Source organism: Pelodiscus sinensis, chromosome 1 (assembly GCF_049634645.1).
Source record: "Pelodiscus sinensis isolate JC-2024 chromosome 1, ASM4963464v1, whole genome shotgun sequence".
NCBI lineage: Eukaryota > Metazoa > Chordata > Testudines > Trionychidae > Pelodiscus > Pelodiscus sinensis.
In genome coordinates this window covers 294,205,495-294,222,940 of record NC_134711.1, presented here as the reverse complement: position 1 = coordinate 294,222,940, position 17,446 = coordinate 294,205,495, and the positions used below count along the sequence as shown (strand labels likewise).

Genomic DNA, 17,446 nt, shown 5'->3' with positions numbered 1-17,446 from the left:
ACCTCAGTGTAAAAACTTGGTGTGTGGGACCTGACCAGTTCAAGTTCCCACTGCAACTGGCAGGGCAAAGGGGGGAGAACTGAAGTATATCTCTCAGCTGTGTGGCCTAACCACTGAACTATGGGAGGGTATGTCTACACTACCCCGCTATGTAGACATACCCGTAGAGCTTGTGATGGGACTCCCTCCATCTTTCTTGTTGAAGTCTTTCCATGTGGATAAATAATGCAAGAGTCATTGGGTCAGAGAGAGGGAAAGAACGAGCAAGCATGAGAATAATTCTGTAGCCTCATGCTGAGGGCACTCACTTGAAAGGTGGAAGATCCAATTTTCATTGTCCAATGCCTTTTCTACCCACATCTACATCTGCATTCATGATATAAGGTTGTACCCCATGAGCAAAGTGGACAATGCACTGAATTTGTGTGTGAGGAAAACTCCATTTTGATCCTCATGTGAAAATGACCTATAGGCTCACACCAAATTAGTTCTTTCAATTTGTTAGTTAAATAATGTTTTTTCGCAAGGAATTATTCTTAGTTTCTGAATGTAGTGGGGGGAGAAAAGTCTCCCACAAAACAGTCAATGTAACTGTCTTTATGAAAATGGCTTTTAAAATTAAAAAAAGTAGTGGAACAGCCTCTACAGAGAAAGCCCTACCTCAGCCCAGGAGTGAGGGCTCACACCTGAAAGGTGGCAGAACCAGTCAAATCTCTGTGGGAGAGGAGAACCAGGGGCCTCCAACATCCAGGATGTGTACCTTAACCACTAAAACTTAGGACAGAGGTCCTCCTCTTCCCTCCCTCAAACTTCTTGCAAAAACTATGTAGGTGTCCACACCAAGAGGGGAAAGATACCGATTGTAAGCTGATTGTAATAAAAGTCCAGCCTGGACTTAGGTACCAAACTTTTGGAGGGAGGGTCAGCGGGTTCATGATACATCTCTCTCCTCAGCATATCCCATTGGCTAGTTGAGGAGAGGAGCTGATCCCACTCTGAGACACCTATCTCTCCCTATTCACAGGGGGTATGTCTACACTACAAAGTTAGTTCGAACTAACAGACGTTAGTTCGAACTAACTTTCATAGGCGCTACACTAGCGCTCCGCTAGTTCGAATTTGAATCGAACTAGCGGAGCGCTTAGTTCGAACTAGGAAAACCTCATTTTACAAGGACTAAGCCTAGTTCGAACTAGCTAGTTCGAATTAAGGGGTGTGTAGCCCCTTAATTCGAACTAGTGGGAGGCTAGCCCTCCCCAGGTTTCCCTGGTGGCCACTCTGGCCAACACCAGGGAAACTCTATTGCCCCCCTCCCGGCCCCAGACCCCTTAAAGGGGCATGGGCTGGCTACGGTGCCCGTGCCAGGTGCAAGCCTGCCAGCACCCAGCCAGCAGACCCTGCACCTGGCACGGCTCGAGGACACCAAAGGAAAGGAATGGGTAGCAGGCTTCAAACTAGTAACAGAAAGTTGTTCTTCACAAAGCAAAGAGTCAACCTGTGGAACTCCTTGCTGCAGGAGGCTCTGAAGGCTAGAACTAGAACAGAGTTTAAAGGGAAGTGAGATCAAGTCATGGAGGTTGGGTTCATGGAGTGGTATTAGCCAGGGGGTAGGAGTGGTGTCCCTGCCCAAGGTTTGTGGAAGGCTGGAGAGGGATGGCACGAGACAAATGGCTTGGTCACTGTCTTCGGTCCATCCTCTCCAGGGTCCCTAGGGTTGGCCGCTGTCGGCAGACAGGCTACTGGGCTAGATGGACCTTTGGTCTGACCCAGTACGGCCTTTGTAAGCTCTGGGCTCAGGGTCGGGGGTCTCAGTGGACCACCTTGATTTTCATGCACACCTGCTCCTGGGTGGCCAGGCTGGCAGCTCTCCTGCCCTAGACGGCCACTTTCCTGTGCCTAGTGCGGAGGTCGTGGACAAGGTCTACGATGTCCGCACTAGCCCAGGTGGGTGCCCGCCTCTTGTGGTCCTGGGCAAGCTCCCGGGAGCCGCCATCCTGGTCCCGGGAAGAGGGGGAGGGCTGGGGGGCATCGGCTGGACGGCTTGATCCGTGCCAGGTGCAGGGTATGCTGGCTGGGTGCTGTCAGGCTTGCACCTGGCACAGGCACCGTAGCCAGCCCGTGCCCCTTTAAGTAGTCCGGGGCCGGGAGGGGGGCATAGAGTTTCCCTGGTGTTGGCCAGAGTGGCCACTAGGGAAACCTGGGGAGGGCTAGCCTCCCACTAGTACGAATTAAGGGGCTACACACCCCTTAATTCGAACTAGCTAGTTCGAACTAGGCTTAATCCTCGTAAAATGAGGTTTTCCTAGTTCGAACTAAGCGCTCTGCTAGTTCGAATTAAATTAAATTCGAACTAGCGGAGCGCTAGTGTAGCGCCTATTAAAGTTAGTTCGAACTAACGTCCGTTAGTTCGAACTAACTTTGTAGTGTAGACATACCTATACAGACTAACATGGCTACTCCACTGCGAGTAATTTTATATTGAAACTGCCTCTTAGATAAAGACAAATAATAATGAGACTGAAAAGGGATATACTTAACAAGGCCAAAAGTACCTTTACCACAAAGAGACCAACCCAACCCAACCTAATGCAAACTTCCCACCTCCACTGTCCTCCTGTAAATTGCTCATTCATTAATTTCCTCAAAACCAGTATGTGTATAATTACCTAACTTTAGTTCATTTTTTGACTTAGTATATGAAATGGCTGTTTAATAGTATGTCAATATAAGGTCATAAGACATTGAGTAATATGAAGTGACTATAGGAATGTAACAGTTCCTGTACAGAAGAAAATTATTGATACATTAAATGTTCTATCCCAATTCCAGCAGTGGCTTCTATTTAGTGATTTGAAGAAGGTACAAACACAAATGTATTCTGTCACCTGGGCAACACAGAGCTCTGATTCCGCAATGCAACAGTGGATGAGCCTGACTTCAGTGGACTTTGAATCAGGCCCTCAGTGGAGGACTCCTGACAGGCCATCATCTTCCACTGGCCAACCTTAGGCGAAGCATGACATTTGATTTCTTGGATTGCTCGTATTATTAGCATGAATATAATTTCTGCACTCCACTTCCATCCCCCAAACATCACTTTGACAGGTTGCAAAGATAATAATTTACTTCTACTATATACTTGAGAGACTTTGTGTGTCTGTGAGTCAATGGCTACGTCTACCCTATATGCTTCTTGCGCAAGAAGCCTTTTGCACAAGAGTTTTTTAACAAAAACTTCTTGCGCAAGAGCACGTCCACACCTCAAAGTACATCGCAAAATCAATCTGCTTTTGTGCAAGAGAGTGTCCACACTGCATGGTTTCTGTAAAGAGAAATCATGTGTTACTAATCTATTAGAGTTCTTTGAAAGTTAACAAACATGCAGACAAGGGGGATCCAGTAGATATAGTATACTTAGATTTTCAGAAAGACTTTGACAAGGTCCCTCACCAAAGGCTCTTGTGTAAATTACATTGCCATGGGATAAGAGGGAAGATCCTTTCTTGGATTGAGAACTGGTTAAAAGACAGGAAACAAAGGGTAGGAGTAAACAGTAAATTTTCAGAATGGAGAGGGGTAACTAGTGGTGTCCCCCAAGGGTCAGTCCTGGTACCAATCCTTTTCAACTTATTCATAAATGATCTGGAGAAAGGGGTAAGCAGTGAGGTGGCAAAGTTTGCAGATGATACAAAACTGTTTAGGATAGTCAAGACAGAAGCAGACTGTGAGGGACTCCAAAAAGATCTCACCAAACTGAGTGACTGGGCAACAAAATGGCTAATGAAATTTAGTGTGGATAAGTGTAAAGTAATGCACATCGGGAAAAATAACCCAATTATACGTACAGCATGATGGGGGCTAATTTGGCTATGACAAAACAGGAAAGAGACCTTGGAGTTATCGTGGATAGTTCCCTGAAAACATCCACACAGTGTGCAGCGGCGGTCAAAAAAGCAAATAGGATGTTAGGAATTATTAAGAAAGGGATAGAAAATAAGACTCAGAATATCTTACTGCCCCCTGTATAAAACTATGATACACCCACATCTTGAATACTGTGTGCAGATGTGGTCTCCTCACCTCAAAAAGATATTTTGGCCTTGGAGAGGGTTCAGAAAAGGGCAACTAAAATGATTAGGGGTTTGGAACGGGTCCCATATGAAGAGAGGTTAAAGCGACTGGGACTTTTCAGTTTAGAAAAGAGGAGGCTGAGGGGGGATATGATAGAGGTATATAAAATCATGAATGGTGTGGAGAGGGCGGATAAGAAGAGTTATTTATTAGTTCCCATAATAGAAGAACTAGGGGACACCAAATGAAATTCATGGGTAGCAGGTTTAAAACTAATAAAAGAAAGTTCTTCACACAGCGTGTAGTCAACCTATGGAACTCCTTGCCAGAGGAGGCTGTGAAGGCAAGGGCTATAATAGAGTTTAAAGATAAGCTAGATAATTTCATGGAGGTTAGGTCCATAAAAGGCTATTAGCCAGGGGACAGAAATGGTGTCCCTGGCCTCTGTTTGTCAGAGGCTGGAGAAGGATGGCAGGAGACAAATCGCTTGATCATTGTCTTCGGTCCACCCTCTCTGGGGCACCTGGTGCTGGCCACTGTTGGCAGACAGGCTACTGGGCAAGATGGACCTTTGGTCTGACCCAGTATTGCCGTTCTTATGTTCTTATGTTCTCTTGCGCAAGAAATCTCTGATGGCCATTCACAGAATGGCCATCAGAGCACCTGTGCTTTTTCCCATAGGGGTTTCTTGCACATGAAACCGCTCTGGAGCATCAACACTTGCCTTCTTGCACAATAGCTGTAGCACTAAAAGCAGTTATGCCTCAGAAAAGGAGATTTACCTATGGCGGAAAAAGCCCTCTGTTCTGCTGTTTAACTGCCCATTTAATTGAGCAAGAGCTCATTTGATGTGTGGACGCTCCACAGGTTTTTGAGCAAAAGCAACAGTTTTTGCGCAAAAACCTTGTAGTGTAGCCTGTTTTGTTCAAGAACTCCTCCTAGATGAGTTAGTATCACCAAATTTGGTATGCAGCTTCCTCTTATCATAACTTAAAGCAAGGTCAGGGATTGGTTGTGCTGGGAAAATGGGATGTGCCTGGAATGGAATTGTATCTCATAAAACCATGTAGAAAAGAGACAGACTCACCAGGCAGGTGAAAGCGGCTGGCTTCCCCCACCCCAGGACTGATCCAGCCCCAAGCTTCCCTCCCCACAGGAACCCTTTAGCTAGGGCAAGGGGGGCAGGCTGAAGCTCCCCTCACTGATTCATTTGGGAACATTGCTGGCTGTTCCTCTTTGTCAGGGAGTGAAGGGGAAAATAAGGGGAAAGCTCAGCTTCCTGCATTCCTCACTCTGGCTGGAGAGCACAGGAGGCAGACAAACCAGGACCTTCCCCCAGCCAGGGTACATGCACTTCTCTCCTGATTGTGCCCGCTGGAACTGCAGCAGCCACGGAGAGGCACTTATCACCTGGTGTCAAGATGCTATGGTGAGAGAGGGCTGGGGGTGTTCTCTCTCCCCAGGGCAGCCAGCTTTCTGAACCCCTCATTCCCAGCCCCCCTCCCCCGAGCAATAATTAATTAAGTTAAGAACCCAAGCAATGCTGGGTAAAATCTTCTTGTCTATTTAATAACTATTTCATATATAGGGGAAATGCATACCTGCACCCCTATGGAAAACTGAAGAAAGCAAAATATGGAGAGATTAGAACTATGCACAGACTAGAACTTCAAAACAAATTAATCATGTATATTAATGGTGCCAAAGGAATATGAAATAACAGTTCCTGCTGATTATTCACATAAAACCATACACAAGATTAACATCCAAGCCAGTTGCAAGCATTGGGAAAGTAGCCAGATAATTACTTTTGTTCCTCTAGAGCAGAAAACATAAATTGCAGAATTATCCTGTGATCCTGAGGAGAGACAGTGTGGTCGAGTTGTTATAAAAATGTGACTAAGCGGACCTGGTTCCAGTCACAGCTCTGCTATTGATCAGCTATCTGACCTTAATCAAGTCACATATGGCTCTACATATCTGTTTCCTCACCTAAAATAAAGAGATAAACATTTTTCCTACCTTGGTAAAATGCTTTGAAATCATTGGATGAAAGGTATTATATACATTCAGATTATTGTTATTAGGATGTATGTGTCATTTGGCTACATTTCAGAGAACCAATAGAAAAAAAACTGAGAAAATAACTGGCCTAGTCTTTTAACAAGAACAAAAAAACTGAAGCACAGAAAATATGTTTTTTGTTACTGCAAAGTTAAAACTCCAGTGTGAGTGAATGTCTGATTTTCAGAACTGGCCAAATATCAGTCAAAACCAGTTGTAAATGATAGATAGACTAAGCACCCCAGGGCTTGAACCAATGATATTTAGAGGGATAACCCCATCCTTATACTAATTAGCAGAGTAGATTTGATATGGAAATGACTGAGATAATAAATAGGGAGTTTATATACAGAATCGCTTTTCAGGATAGGACTACACATTAAATATGAACCTCTGCCCCGAAAGTGATAGAATTACATAGCATTCCATGTTAATGGATGAGGATACAGTACTAGTACTAAAAGCTATGCTTCAATTTAATAAAACATTAAAAGCATCTTTGGTTGTAATGCATCACAGTGAGAGAAGTAGTGCTTGACTTAGCAGTACAAAACATACTGTAGTTTCAAACTGTAAACACAATCCTCTGTCAAACAGCATAAATAGATGTATTGTATTTATAAGCCCCAATCAGGTCCGTCCCTTAAAATGAATCATGTGTTTATAAACTTAAAATGTATTTGAGCACATTACATTAATAACCTTGTAACATTTATTAGCAGAGGCAGAGAAAAGGAGAAAGAGAGAGAGAGAGAGAGAGAGAGAGAGAGGGTATGTCTACACTACCCTCCTAGTTCGAACTAGGAGGGTAATGTAGGCATACCGCACTTGCAAATGAAGCCCGGGATTTGAATTTCCCGGGCTTCATTTGCATAAGCGGGGTGCCGCCATTTTTAAAACCCCGCTGGTTCGAGCCCCGTGCAGCGCAGCTACACGGGGCACGAACTAGGTAGTTCGAACTAGGAAATTTTTCTTCCAGCAATTAACTCATTTTTTTCTGGGAACATCTTCCACAGAAGGTGCTATGCCTTTGAAACAAGGAAACTGGTTAAATGTGCATTGTGCCACTGGAGTGATGCACAATAGATGGTCCACATGTAAGAATTATGACTATGTAATTATTTCAGCAAAAACAGTAATGCTACATTTAGCAAATGAAAGCACAGGTCATATTATCACACATTGGTAGAGTTTGTAATCCCAGGTCCACATGTATTGTACAAATGGAAAATAATCATATAATAAGATTTTGAAACAAATGTGATTGGTTAATCAATTAACCATTCATTATTTCAGTTCATTACATCAGATGTATTATTTATATACTCTGAATTAATCCTTTTGCCAAAGGTGAAAAAAAGCAAGGAAGGTAGTTAGCTTTAAAATCACAGGCATAACAAAACAAATAATTGCAGAAATAACGTCAATGTTTTGTGCACTACCATGTGTACATTTTGATTCTGAATAGCATTATAACACTAATGTGGAGGGTAATTGATACATATTACTTTAGACACCGTCACCTTGGAATCTGATTACAGAAAGGAAAAGCAGTATAGGCGATTAAAGGAATTATTATGGTTTCAAATTAATATTGCTCTAAAAGGAAAAATTGGATGTCTACAATGCTTTAGAAGGGTTTGCATTACCAAAATAGTTCCTGGTCACTAAAGGTGAAACAAGGTCTGCATATTAAAGCACATTTCATTAACTTTCTGAATAAGAGAGGGCAGATTTTTCTCTGCCTTTTCAAATACTTTTGTTCTACATGAGTGAGCACAGGGACTCAAATCTGGCCACAGGAGCTTAGATAAAAATTCTCCTGAGAATGTGAGAGACTCTGAGTGGGAATGCATGAAATCAGCACAAGCAGCTTACTATGCAACCTATCTTCTCCCTAGGCTGTTGAGATGCAATGCTTCCCAAACTATTGGTTATAATTCCAAATGGGGCCATGCTATCAGTAGATGGCTGCAGGGCCAAAGCATCAGATTTGGCCGACAAGATGATGTCATCTGCCCTGAACATAGCCAAACCTGCTCCACAAACGCTGTACTTGGAGGCTGCCATTTTGTAGATCTAAATGGCAGCTTCTTCACAGCATGACCTTGCATGTATGGTGCATGCATTTTGTAAAATGAGGCTTTTTGGCTCTGGTGTTTGTGTGGCATGTCTGGACATGGAGGTGGCTAGGTGAAGGCCATTTGTACCATCAGGCTGTGCAAGCATCCAGGTGGGAATCTTGAATCCAAAAGATCCTTATTTGTGGGCAGCAGCCTACTCAACAGAACATCTTCTCTGCTTGGACTAGTAGGAGCTTGTGCTAGCCTTTGCTAAGGGAGAACTGGCAGTGATTTGTAAGCATCTTAGGGTAAGGCCAATATCTTTTTATGCCACCCTGAGTATCCCTGACACACTCAAGCATAAAGAATCATTGTAAGTTACTCTCTCTCTCTGCTGCCCTAGTATCACCACCCAGGACCGTCTTAAGTCCTGGCCTCATTTGCTTAACAATAAATTCCTAAAATGCGGGGTAGGGAGAAGCAGGTCAGGAAAAATAGGTGGTAAGTTCTGGCCCTGCTCCTGGTCCAGAATGCCACAGTGGAATGGAGAAGCCTCAGGACCCTAACTCCACTCCCCAGCTGGCTCACCGGGTGGAAGTCCCGGTGCTTCAATTCAGCTCCTCAGTTGGCACTCTGGGTGGGCTGGCAGGGATAGGCTTGGATGTAGAGAGGGTGGGCCACAGTCCACTTAGGCTTACCTGTGGCAATGCCACTGAAGTAGACTCACTTTGACTCATAAAGTATCTGCTTCATTGTCCAGCAGGCCAAGGGGCTTGGCATAATTGGTGAGACTTTGATTTTGCCACATGAGATTGATATGGTGAAGCTAATGTGTGAGAAAATGGAGACAAACTCAAAGCCATACAACTGTGGGTCAGGAAAACACATGGCAGAGAGTTTGAAAATCACAGATGCTTTTGCTCTTCAAGTTGATGTAAGCACTGAGGATCCTAATACACATGCCTTGGCTTTTGTGAAATACACATGGGAAACTGCAATCCTTGGATATATAAGTTACATCAATGTAAGTGGCAGTATAAACCAGCTCTATGTCATGGATCCATTTGAGAAACTGAACGAACTCATACAGGTCTGCAAGGAAAGAACAACCCACACTCTTCAGCTGAGTGATTGATGTGACATATTGGATCACATAGGTCCCCTTGGAGTTGTCATCCGATGTGCTGATCAAGTCACTGATGCCCACTTTCATGCCCATTTGGGCACCCCACCATCCTGTCCTGCTGGGCCAGAAGCAGAAGAGCAACACAGACACTGAACCAAGCTCAGCTATAAAGCTTTTGGCAACACCTGGCCCCCAAAGACGACCTCTGTGATCCAACCTGTCCCAGTGGCATAATCCAACAGGTTGTTCTGGTGTGCACAGCTGGTTGTTCTGGATGTTAGTTATGATTTTAAGTGTGGTGGCTGGAGAATAGATGAAGTAGTTACCAGTTTCTTATTTTCTGTTTGTTTATTTTGGGTAAGGGAAATAGAAGCAGGAAAATCAGCAAAATGACTGAGAGTGAGGCCCCCAAAAAATTGGCACTTCACAGGGTCCAAGTTGCATAGAAGGCTTATGGAATTATGGAGGCTAGAGATAGCAGGGAAAGCTGCCATGGAAAAAGCTGCTCACGAGAGAGCCCTGGAGCTAAAACAATTTTAAAAAGTCAAAGAAGAAGCTCAAAAAGCTGTTCCAGAGGAGAGGGAAGAAGAGAGGTTGCATGAACTGGAAGAGAGTCAGAAACCCAGTGCAGCAGGAGCTACATCAAAAATCCTCAAGTGAGATTGACTCTGCCCAGTTTATGATAAATCTTCGAACATCGACAACTATTTCATCACCTTTGAGAGACTGTGCACCATCCATTCAATTCCTGAGGATTAGAAGATGACCTGGCTGGTTGCAAAACTGTCTGGGAGTGGCTAGACGCCAGACTTACCGGCTAAGAAGCCTGCTGTAAACACCTAACACCAGTGTTTCTAATGCTACGTCTAGACTGCAAGCCTCTTTCGAAAGATCCTCTTTTGAAAAAGAGCATCTAGACTACAATCAGTACTTTTGAAAAAGCAAGATGCTTTTTCAAAAGAAAGCACCCAGGCAGTCTGCATGCTCTCTTTTGAAAAAGCACAGTTTGTATTACATAGCACCTCTTTTCAAAAGAGCACTTTCGAAAAAAGGCGTTCTTCCTTGTAAAATGAGGTTTTCCGCAGTTGAAAAAACTGCTGTGTTCTTTCGATTTATTTTCAAAAGAATGCAGCCGCAGTCTCGATGCAGGGGAAGTTTTTTAAAAAAAAGGCCACTTTTTTCGAAACCCCCGCATAGTCTAGACACACCCTAAGACTGAACAGGGGAAAGGACTGGGCTCAAGCTAGGTGGCTGCTTAGCATGTGAAAGAGATAATGAGAACAACAGTTAGGGTAAGAATTTGCATGTAACAAGTTTAATAGAGTGTTAGAATTAGCTGGGAGGGGGGCGTTTACTATTATTTTGGCTTAATAACTTTCTGTCCATTTTCACTTGCAACCACTTAAAACCTACATTTTATACTCAATAAAAACACTTTTGATTATTATTAAGTGCAGTATAAATAATTGTTCCCTGAAGGGAGCATCCACTGTGCATATCTCTCTTTCATTGAAAAAGAGGATGAACTTACAAGCTTTCTCTCTGTCAAGCTTTTATACAGAGTACAACAGTTTTATTTAGGCTTTTAGTCCTCTTTAGGGGTTGAGTTCCTGGGTGTTGACAAAGGTCTTATAGTTGAATCCTCCCAGAGCTGGGCTGGTTCAGTGTCTGTGTTGGTCTGCGGGGGGTCAGGAACCCAAACTCTTGTGCCTTTGGTGGAGGAGACCAGAGCTTCTGGCCCAGCAGAACAGGGTGGTGAGGTGCCCCAGAGGACAGGAAGGTGGCTGTCAGTGGCCTGAATGTCATCCAGTGTGCTAAACCCCAAAGGAAACTCTTTGATCCAACCCATAACAATTGAATCATAGGATTCATGCAGAAAATTGATTTCTGGAAGAAAAATCCATTGAAGACAAATTAGGAATCCTTCCTACAGCTTTGCAAGTTCCTGGCTGTCAGTAAAATTATTGCGCCTCCCACACAGGTGATGGCTGAGCGTCTCAGCCAGATGGAGGAACAGTTTGCATCCTTTCCCCCCAATTTGGACATGACAATATATGATTGGGTGTGAAACCTACTTTTGGTGCAAGTCTAATTCTATGGATATGCCAACAGCTGAAATCAAATAGCTCATCAAAATTTCCTATGATCAATCCTTGTGAGGAAGACACACATAATTTTCTCTTCTAGAGTTCTGGTTCACTGTGAAGACTGAATATCCTGCACTCTATGGATGCATCTTGAAATTGCCAGTGACATTCATGAGCAGGTAATTGGGTGAAGCTGGATTCAGCACTGTTTTGTCTGTCAAGTCATAGTATCTACCCCTTGTTGTTATTGCATATGAGATTCAATGTGCAATTTCTATCACATCCCTGGACTTCAAGACTCTGTGTTGCAATATACAAGTCCATGTGTCAAATTAGAGAGCATTACATATATTTAATGTGCAAATTCTTAGATTCCATGGTCACTATGTTGCTTTGTTGTGGTCTGGGGTCACAGGAAACAGTAAGTGTGAAAATGGGGTCATGCAGGCAAAAGGTTTAGGAACACCTGATGTGATGGAAGAAGGAGATGGCAGGTCAGGTGTGTGCAGGGGGATCTGGTTCACTCTGACAATTATCAACTGAGCATATTGGCATCTATGAACCATTGTCATCTGATATAAATGAGAGAAGCTCCTAGACTGCTCTAAACTTATGCCATGGCTGCAGCAGATGCTGTGACTCAAGAATTGGGATCTTTAATTAGCTCCTTTATGGCTGCTCATTTTCTTTTTAGCTGACTGGATCCTGGTCCAGGAGAAAATTTGGCCATGTAGTTATTAGATGGTTGATGGAAATCAACTTTAAGTCATTGAAATACAATGATGATAATGAAAAATATAAATTAGAAAGTTTTCATAAGTGATAAGAGCTGTGTGAAAGTGTTGACAATTTTTTTTTGAAATCTATCTATATATTTAAGAAATGTGTGTCGGTCTATCCGTCTGTGAGTCCATTTGTTCAAGAACTCCCAAACGATGAGAGCTAGGATCATCAAATTTGGTATGCAGCTTCCTCTTATCCTAACTTAAAGCAAGGTCAGGGTTTGATTGTCCAAGGACAATGGGATGTGCCTGGAATTAGATTGTTTCTCATAAAATTGAAGGAGAGGGATCTGGTAGGAGGGAGTTATACTGTGGAATGATCACTGAGGGGCAGCAAATGTCGCAGCAGGAAGACACTGGTAGGCAGTAGACCCTCTACTCCCAGTCTGGGCTTGGGGAGTACTTGTGGGAAGCATGTACAGTTGCCCCACCCCTGGGCCGGACCCAGGGAGCATTGGTGGGATACATGCACTCCTCTTCCCCCACCTCTGGGCCTAGGACGTGCTAGTGGGAGATACTGCCTGATGGTGGGTGGGGCCTGCTAAAGACCACTGACTTCCATCTCAGGGCTGGCCTGGATGGAGGATGGCTACAGAGGCTGCTTGCCAGCACTCCCTGGGCCTTGCCTTTGGGCTGGCTCCACCCACCCTCAGGCAATCCCTGTGGTAAAGCTCGCAGAGGGGGGATGAGCTGCCACGGTGCACGTCACCACCACCACTACTCTGGCCTGGACCCCAATATTTTTCCTTCATTTGAGACAACTTTGAAATTGGAATATTTAATTATTACAAGGAATGATTATTTTTGAATTCACATTGAAAATATGCAACATTCAACTATTCATGGGATATGTCTACACTGAACGCTTATTTCGAAATAAACTATTCCAGAATAGTTATTCCAAAATATATTATTTCAAAATAACATGTCTACACAGGAAGCCTCAACATTAGTCTGAGGCAGGTTTCCCTAATGTAGATGTGCTATCTAGATTTAGAGTCCCAGGAAGCACTAGGGAGGAATAAATTAGAATATCCCTGGTGAGGGGCTATTTCAAAATAGCAGCAGTGTAGCGCCTTATTGCGAAATAGCTATTTTGGAAATAGGCATTATTTTGGAATAAGAGTTATTCCTCATTCATAGAATGAGGTTTACAGATTTTAGAATAAGCTGTCTGGTATTTCAAAATTATTTCAAAATAACAGAATGGCTGTGTAGACACTCACATTGTTATTTTGAAATAACACTAGTTATCTTGAAACCGGTGCAGTGTAGATGCACTCATACTTTTGAAATAAATTGATGTTTCTCTGGAAGAAAGTTCAAATGTTGATTATGTCACATTTCTCATTCAAATAAACAACAATGCAGAGCAAATGGACTAATTTTACCCAATAATGATCCTAATATTTAGTCAAAATACGCATTAACTTCCAGTTGATTGATAAAATTAAACTAAAAGCATTCAACAATGTAAAAGTAATACTTTTTATTGTTTTTTTAAAATTTCTAATTTTTTATGCAATCGGAGAGTGAGGAGGGTGCATAGAACTTGTTAAATAATCTTAGTAACATAGCTTCAGTAGAAAAAAAATTATGCAAAGACTTTTTGGCATAAAATACACACTTGTTATACACACCTAATAATAATGATTGGCATTTTTATAGTAATTTACATCCAAACATCTCAAATTGTTTTATTGATACTGGTAAATTAAGCCATCCAAAGTTCCATGGCACAGATAAAGAATATTAAAACCATTTTACTAATGGCAAAACTGACAAGTTAGGAAAATGATTAATTGAATCATTCTAGCAGTCTATTAATTAAAAAACCTTTCAAATATAGAAGCATTTCAAAAAGTATAACCTTAGTTATTTAATATATTTTTATAAAAAATACTAGCCAACAATAAAATGATTACCTTTGAAAAGGCAACGATTTTCAAAGAAATTGTTGCCAAGTATAAGGAATTCATTACGAAATCCATTAGGTTCCACCAGTCATGAATGTAATCTTGTAGTCCACCATCCCACATCTGTTTAATTTCACCCCATATGAAACCTGTGAATGTAAAAAAATTAATCCTAAGCATGATTTCCAAAAGATTTTTATACCAATCCATCATTTAGACTTCATTTTCTGATTCACATATCCAAAATGCATTTTCTAAGCAAGCAAGCCCTGGCATGTCATTCATCTAAGCATACAGCTTTATTTTCTTTTGCTTTCTTTTTATTGCCATTTCATTATATTCTAAAGAGTGTAAAAAAGTGGTCTAAGGTAGCAATTATTGCTATGTTCTTCCCTTGGTTGTGTACTCCAATTGATCTCAATGGAAACTACATAAATGAAGACACTGGCCATTAACTTGTTTATGCTACCATAGGATATAGATTTTTCAAATTTGTTATCCACAATGATATCTGTTATCCCACAGAAATCTCTAGTGTCTTCAGAAAAATATTTCTAGCCGAAATATTAAAAACCATAGTCCATTCATTTTAAATCTGGTGATCTAGGAACAAGTTTCAAGTGTAATCTCCATTTATCAATTTAGATATGTCATTCCAGAAGTATTTAAAGCTGCTAGGAATTGTTGCATCTGGTCTGATGTGAGCTCCACTGAACAGCTCCAGCAGGCATGTGGAAACACTTTAAAACTGTAATTATTAAAAGCCTCCCTTGGGAGAATGTGTTGAATTAGTGCTTGAATATTAAGAGTCTCTTAAACATGGCATTTTAAATATGCATTGTACATAAATATGTTCAGTCTTTGGTTAAAGATGCTGGTGGAAGTTTCACATTTTTCAAATTTACTTTCTTCTCTCACTAAATGAATTTAAATGTTCATTAAAGGTCCATGCTGACATTAATGGAGACTGAAAACTTTTATTTACACTTGAGGGGAATATCTATAAGTTGTTTATCACCTTTTCCTTAGTCATTTCTTTTGGTAACATTAAGCAGAGACCCGATAAACTCTAGAATTGTACCATAAACTCCAGAATTAGGAATTGTCTTTCTGTTATAATCTTTATCTTCACCTAAGGTGGCTGCATGGAGGAGACATCAGACCCAACTCCTTTTTTTTCCTTCACAGGTGCTTAAGAGAGTTTTGTTTTTCCCTGACATAAGAGCATAAAGGTCTGATACACACAATGCTAGTAAGAAACTAATATTTATTCCCCTACCACAATCAAATTATAAGTCACGGTTGCAAAAGTTTTGAACGCTGTCATATGACAGGGCTCAGTGTACATTGACTGTGACCTGTTATATCATAATGTATGGATGCTGTCCACTTATATAGGGGACGGAGCATCCCCCTTAAAGAAATACCCAACTCATTTTAGTTGTGCTGCTTTGCAGAGTGTGGGGTCTGAGTGGGAATGCCAACCAGCAGAGGACATACGGGGCATACACAGGCTTACAGGGATCCCTAGAGTCTGATGTCTATGTTGTAATGAAGTCTCTCCTGAGAGCCAGTGATACTCCAGTCCTAATAACCATTACAAAGTATATAATTTTGTACCTATAATGGAAATTCTGTTCTTAAGGTATATGAGTAAAGTAGGTCACTAGAGGGTGATAAACATGTTTTTCAGACTAGCAGTAACAAACATTTCTCACTGTCTGGTTATATATATAAATTAAGGTACTGTATGTTTTACAATGGAAGCTTATTTACACACCGAGCCAGGTTCTTGCAGAACATATCAAAAGCCTACAGGGAAAAAAACAGTCTAGGGGAGCGGGGGCTAGTGGGGTCTCCTGCTTAGGAGTAAAGACAATGGATTGTTGGAGTATCTCTCAGTGTACAAGGATGTACCATTATGTTTCACCTAGGAGGCGAGCTGCTAGCATGCATGTCTTGTGAACCAAGTGTCACAGACTGTAATATAAAACATCAGCAGAAAGACTTTGGGGTGAGCTAAACAAGGACAAGAAAATAACTTCTTAGATAATAGAATAACAGATATTTTCTATGTATCCATGAACGAAGCAGACTGGGAAGAGCTTCAAAAAGTTCTCACAAAACTAGGTGATTGGGCAACAAAATGTTGATAAATGCAATGTGACGCACATTGGAAAAAATAATCCTAAATACACATACAAAATGATGGGTACTAATTTAGCTTTAACGACACAAGAGAGAGATCTTGGAATCACTCTGGATAGTTCTCCAAAAACATCCATTCAATATGCAGCAGCAGTCAAGAAAGCAAACAGAATGTTAGGAATCATTAAAAAGGGACAGAGAATAAGACAGAGAATATCTTATTGCCTCTTTATACATCTATGGAATGCCCATATCTTGAACATTACATACAGATGTGATCACCTCAACCCCAAAAAAGATATATTGGCAGGGCTCAACAAATCAGTGTATCTACTCGCCCATTGCGAGTAGATATCAGTTGGTCGCCCTGTTCACCGGCGGCGTGCGCATGAGCAATGCAGGTCTGGCGCATGCTCAGTGTGGGGCTGGCGAGTGGAGTTCACTGCAGTTTGTCAAGCCCTGTATATTGGCATTGGAAAAGATTCAGAAAAGGGCAACAAAAATTATTAGGAGTTTGGAACGGATCTCATATAAAGAGAGATTAAAAAGATGGGGACTTTTCTGTTTAGAAAAGAGGAGATTAAGGGGGAATATGATAGAGGTCTATAAAACTAAGTCTTGAGTGGAAAAAGTGAATAAGGACGTTATTTACTTGTTCCCATAATGTACGAATGAGGGATCACGAAATAAAATTAATAGGTAAGAGGTATAAAACAAACAAAAGGAAGTTTTTCTTCATTCAGTGCACAGTCAACCTGTGGACCTCCTTGCCAGAGGATGTTGTGAAAACCAGGACTTTAACAAGGTACAAACAAGAACTAAATAAATCCATGGAGGTTAGGCCCATCAATACTCATTAGCCAGAATGGTTAGGAATGGTGTCCCTACCCTCTGTTTGTCAGGGACTGGAAATAGATGACAGGAGAGGGATCACTTGCTGATTACCTGTTTCTGTTCACTCACTCTGGGCATCTGGCATTGACCACTGTTGGAAGACATGATACTGGGATAGATGGATCTTTGGTCTCACCAGTATGGCTGTTTTTACGCTAATTTGTTTTCATTAATTCTATTTTCTTTTTCTTAAATCCCAATTCTTTGTTAAATAAATAAAACTTCCTCATGCTAAAAGCAGATGATAATGTGGTGTCTTAAGCAATAGAAGCCATGGGAAGCATCACATTCAGAG

At 41.7% G+C, this 17,446-nt stretch overlaps 1 protein-coding gene across 4 annotated transcripts in view; it reads right to left on the bottom strand.

Annotated features, from left to right (window-relative positions):
* Nucleotides 1-17,446, bottom strand: part of TRPC4 (transient receptor potential cation channel subfamily C member 4) — a 235,662-nt gene that overhangs the window by 31,928 nt on the left and 186,288 nt on the right. For all 4 annotated transcript variants that reach the window (XM_075919125.1, XM_075919124.1, XM_006124925.4 and 1 more), the window contains one exon: nt 14,119-14,258. In XM_075919125.1, the coding sequence (XP_075775240.1) occupies nt 14,119-14,258 (140 nt within the window). The remainder of the gene's footprint in view (nt 1-14,118; nt 14,259-17,446) is intronic.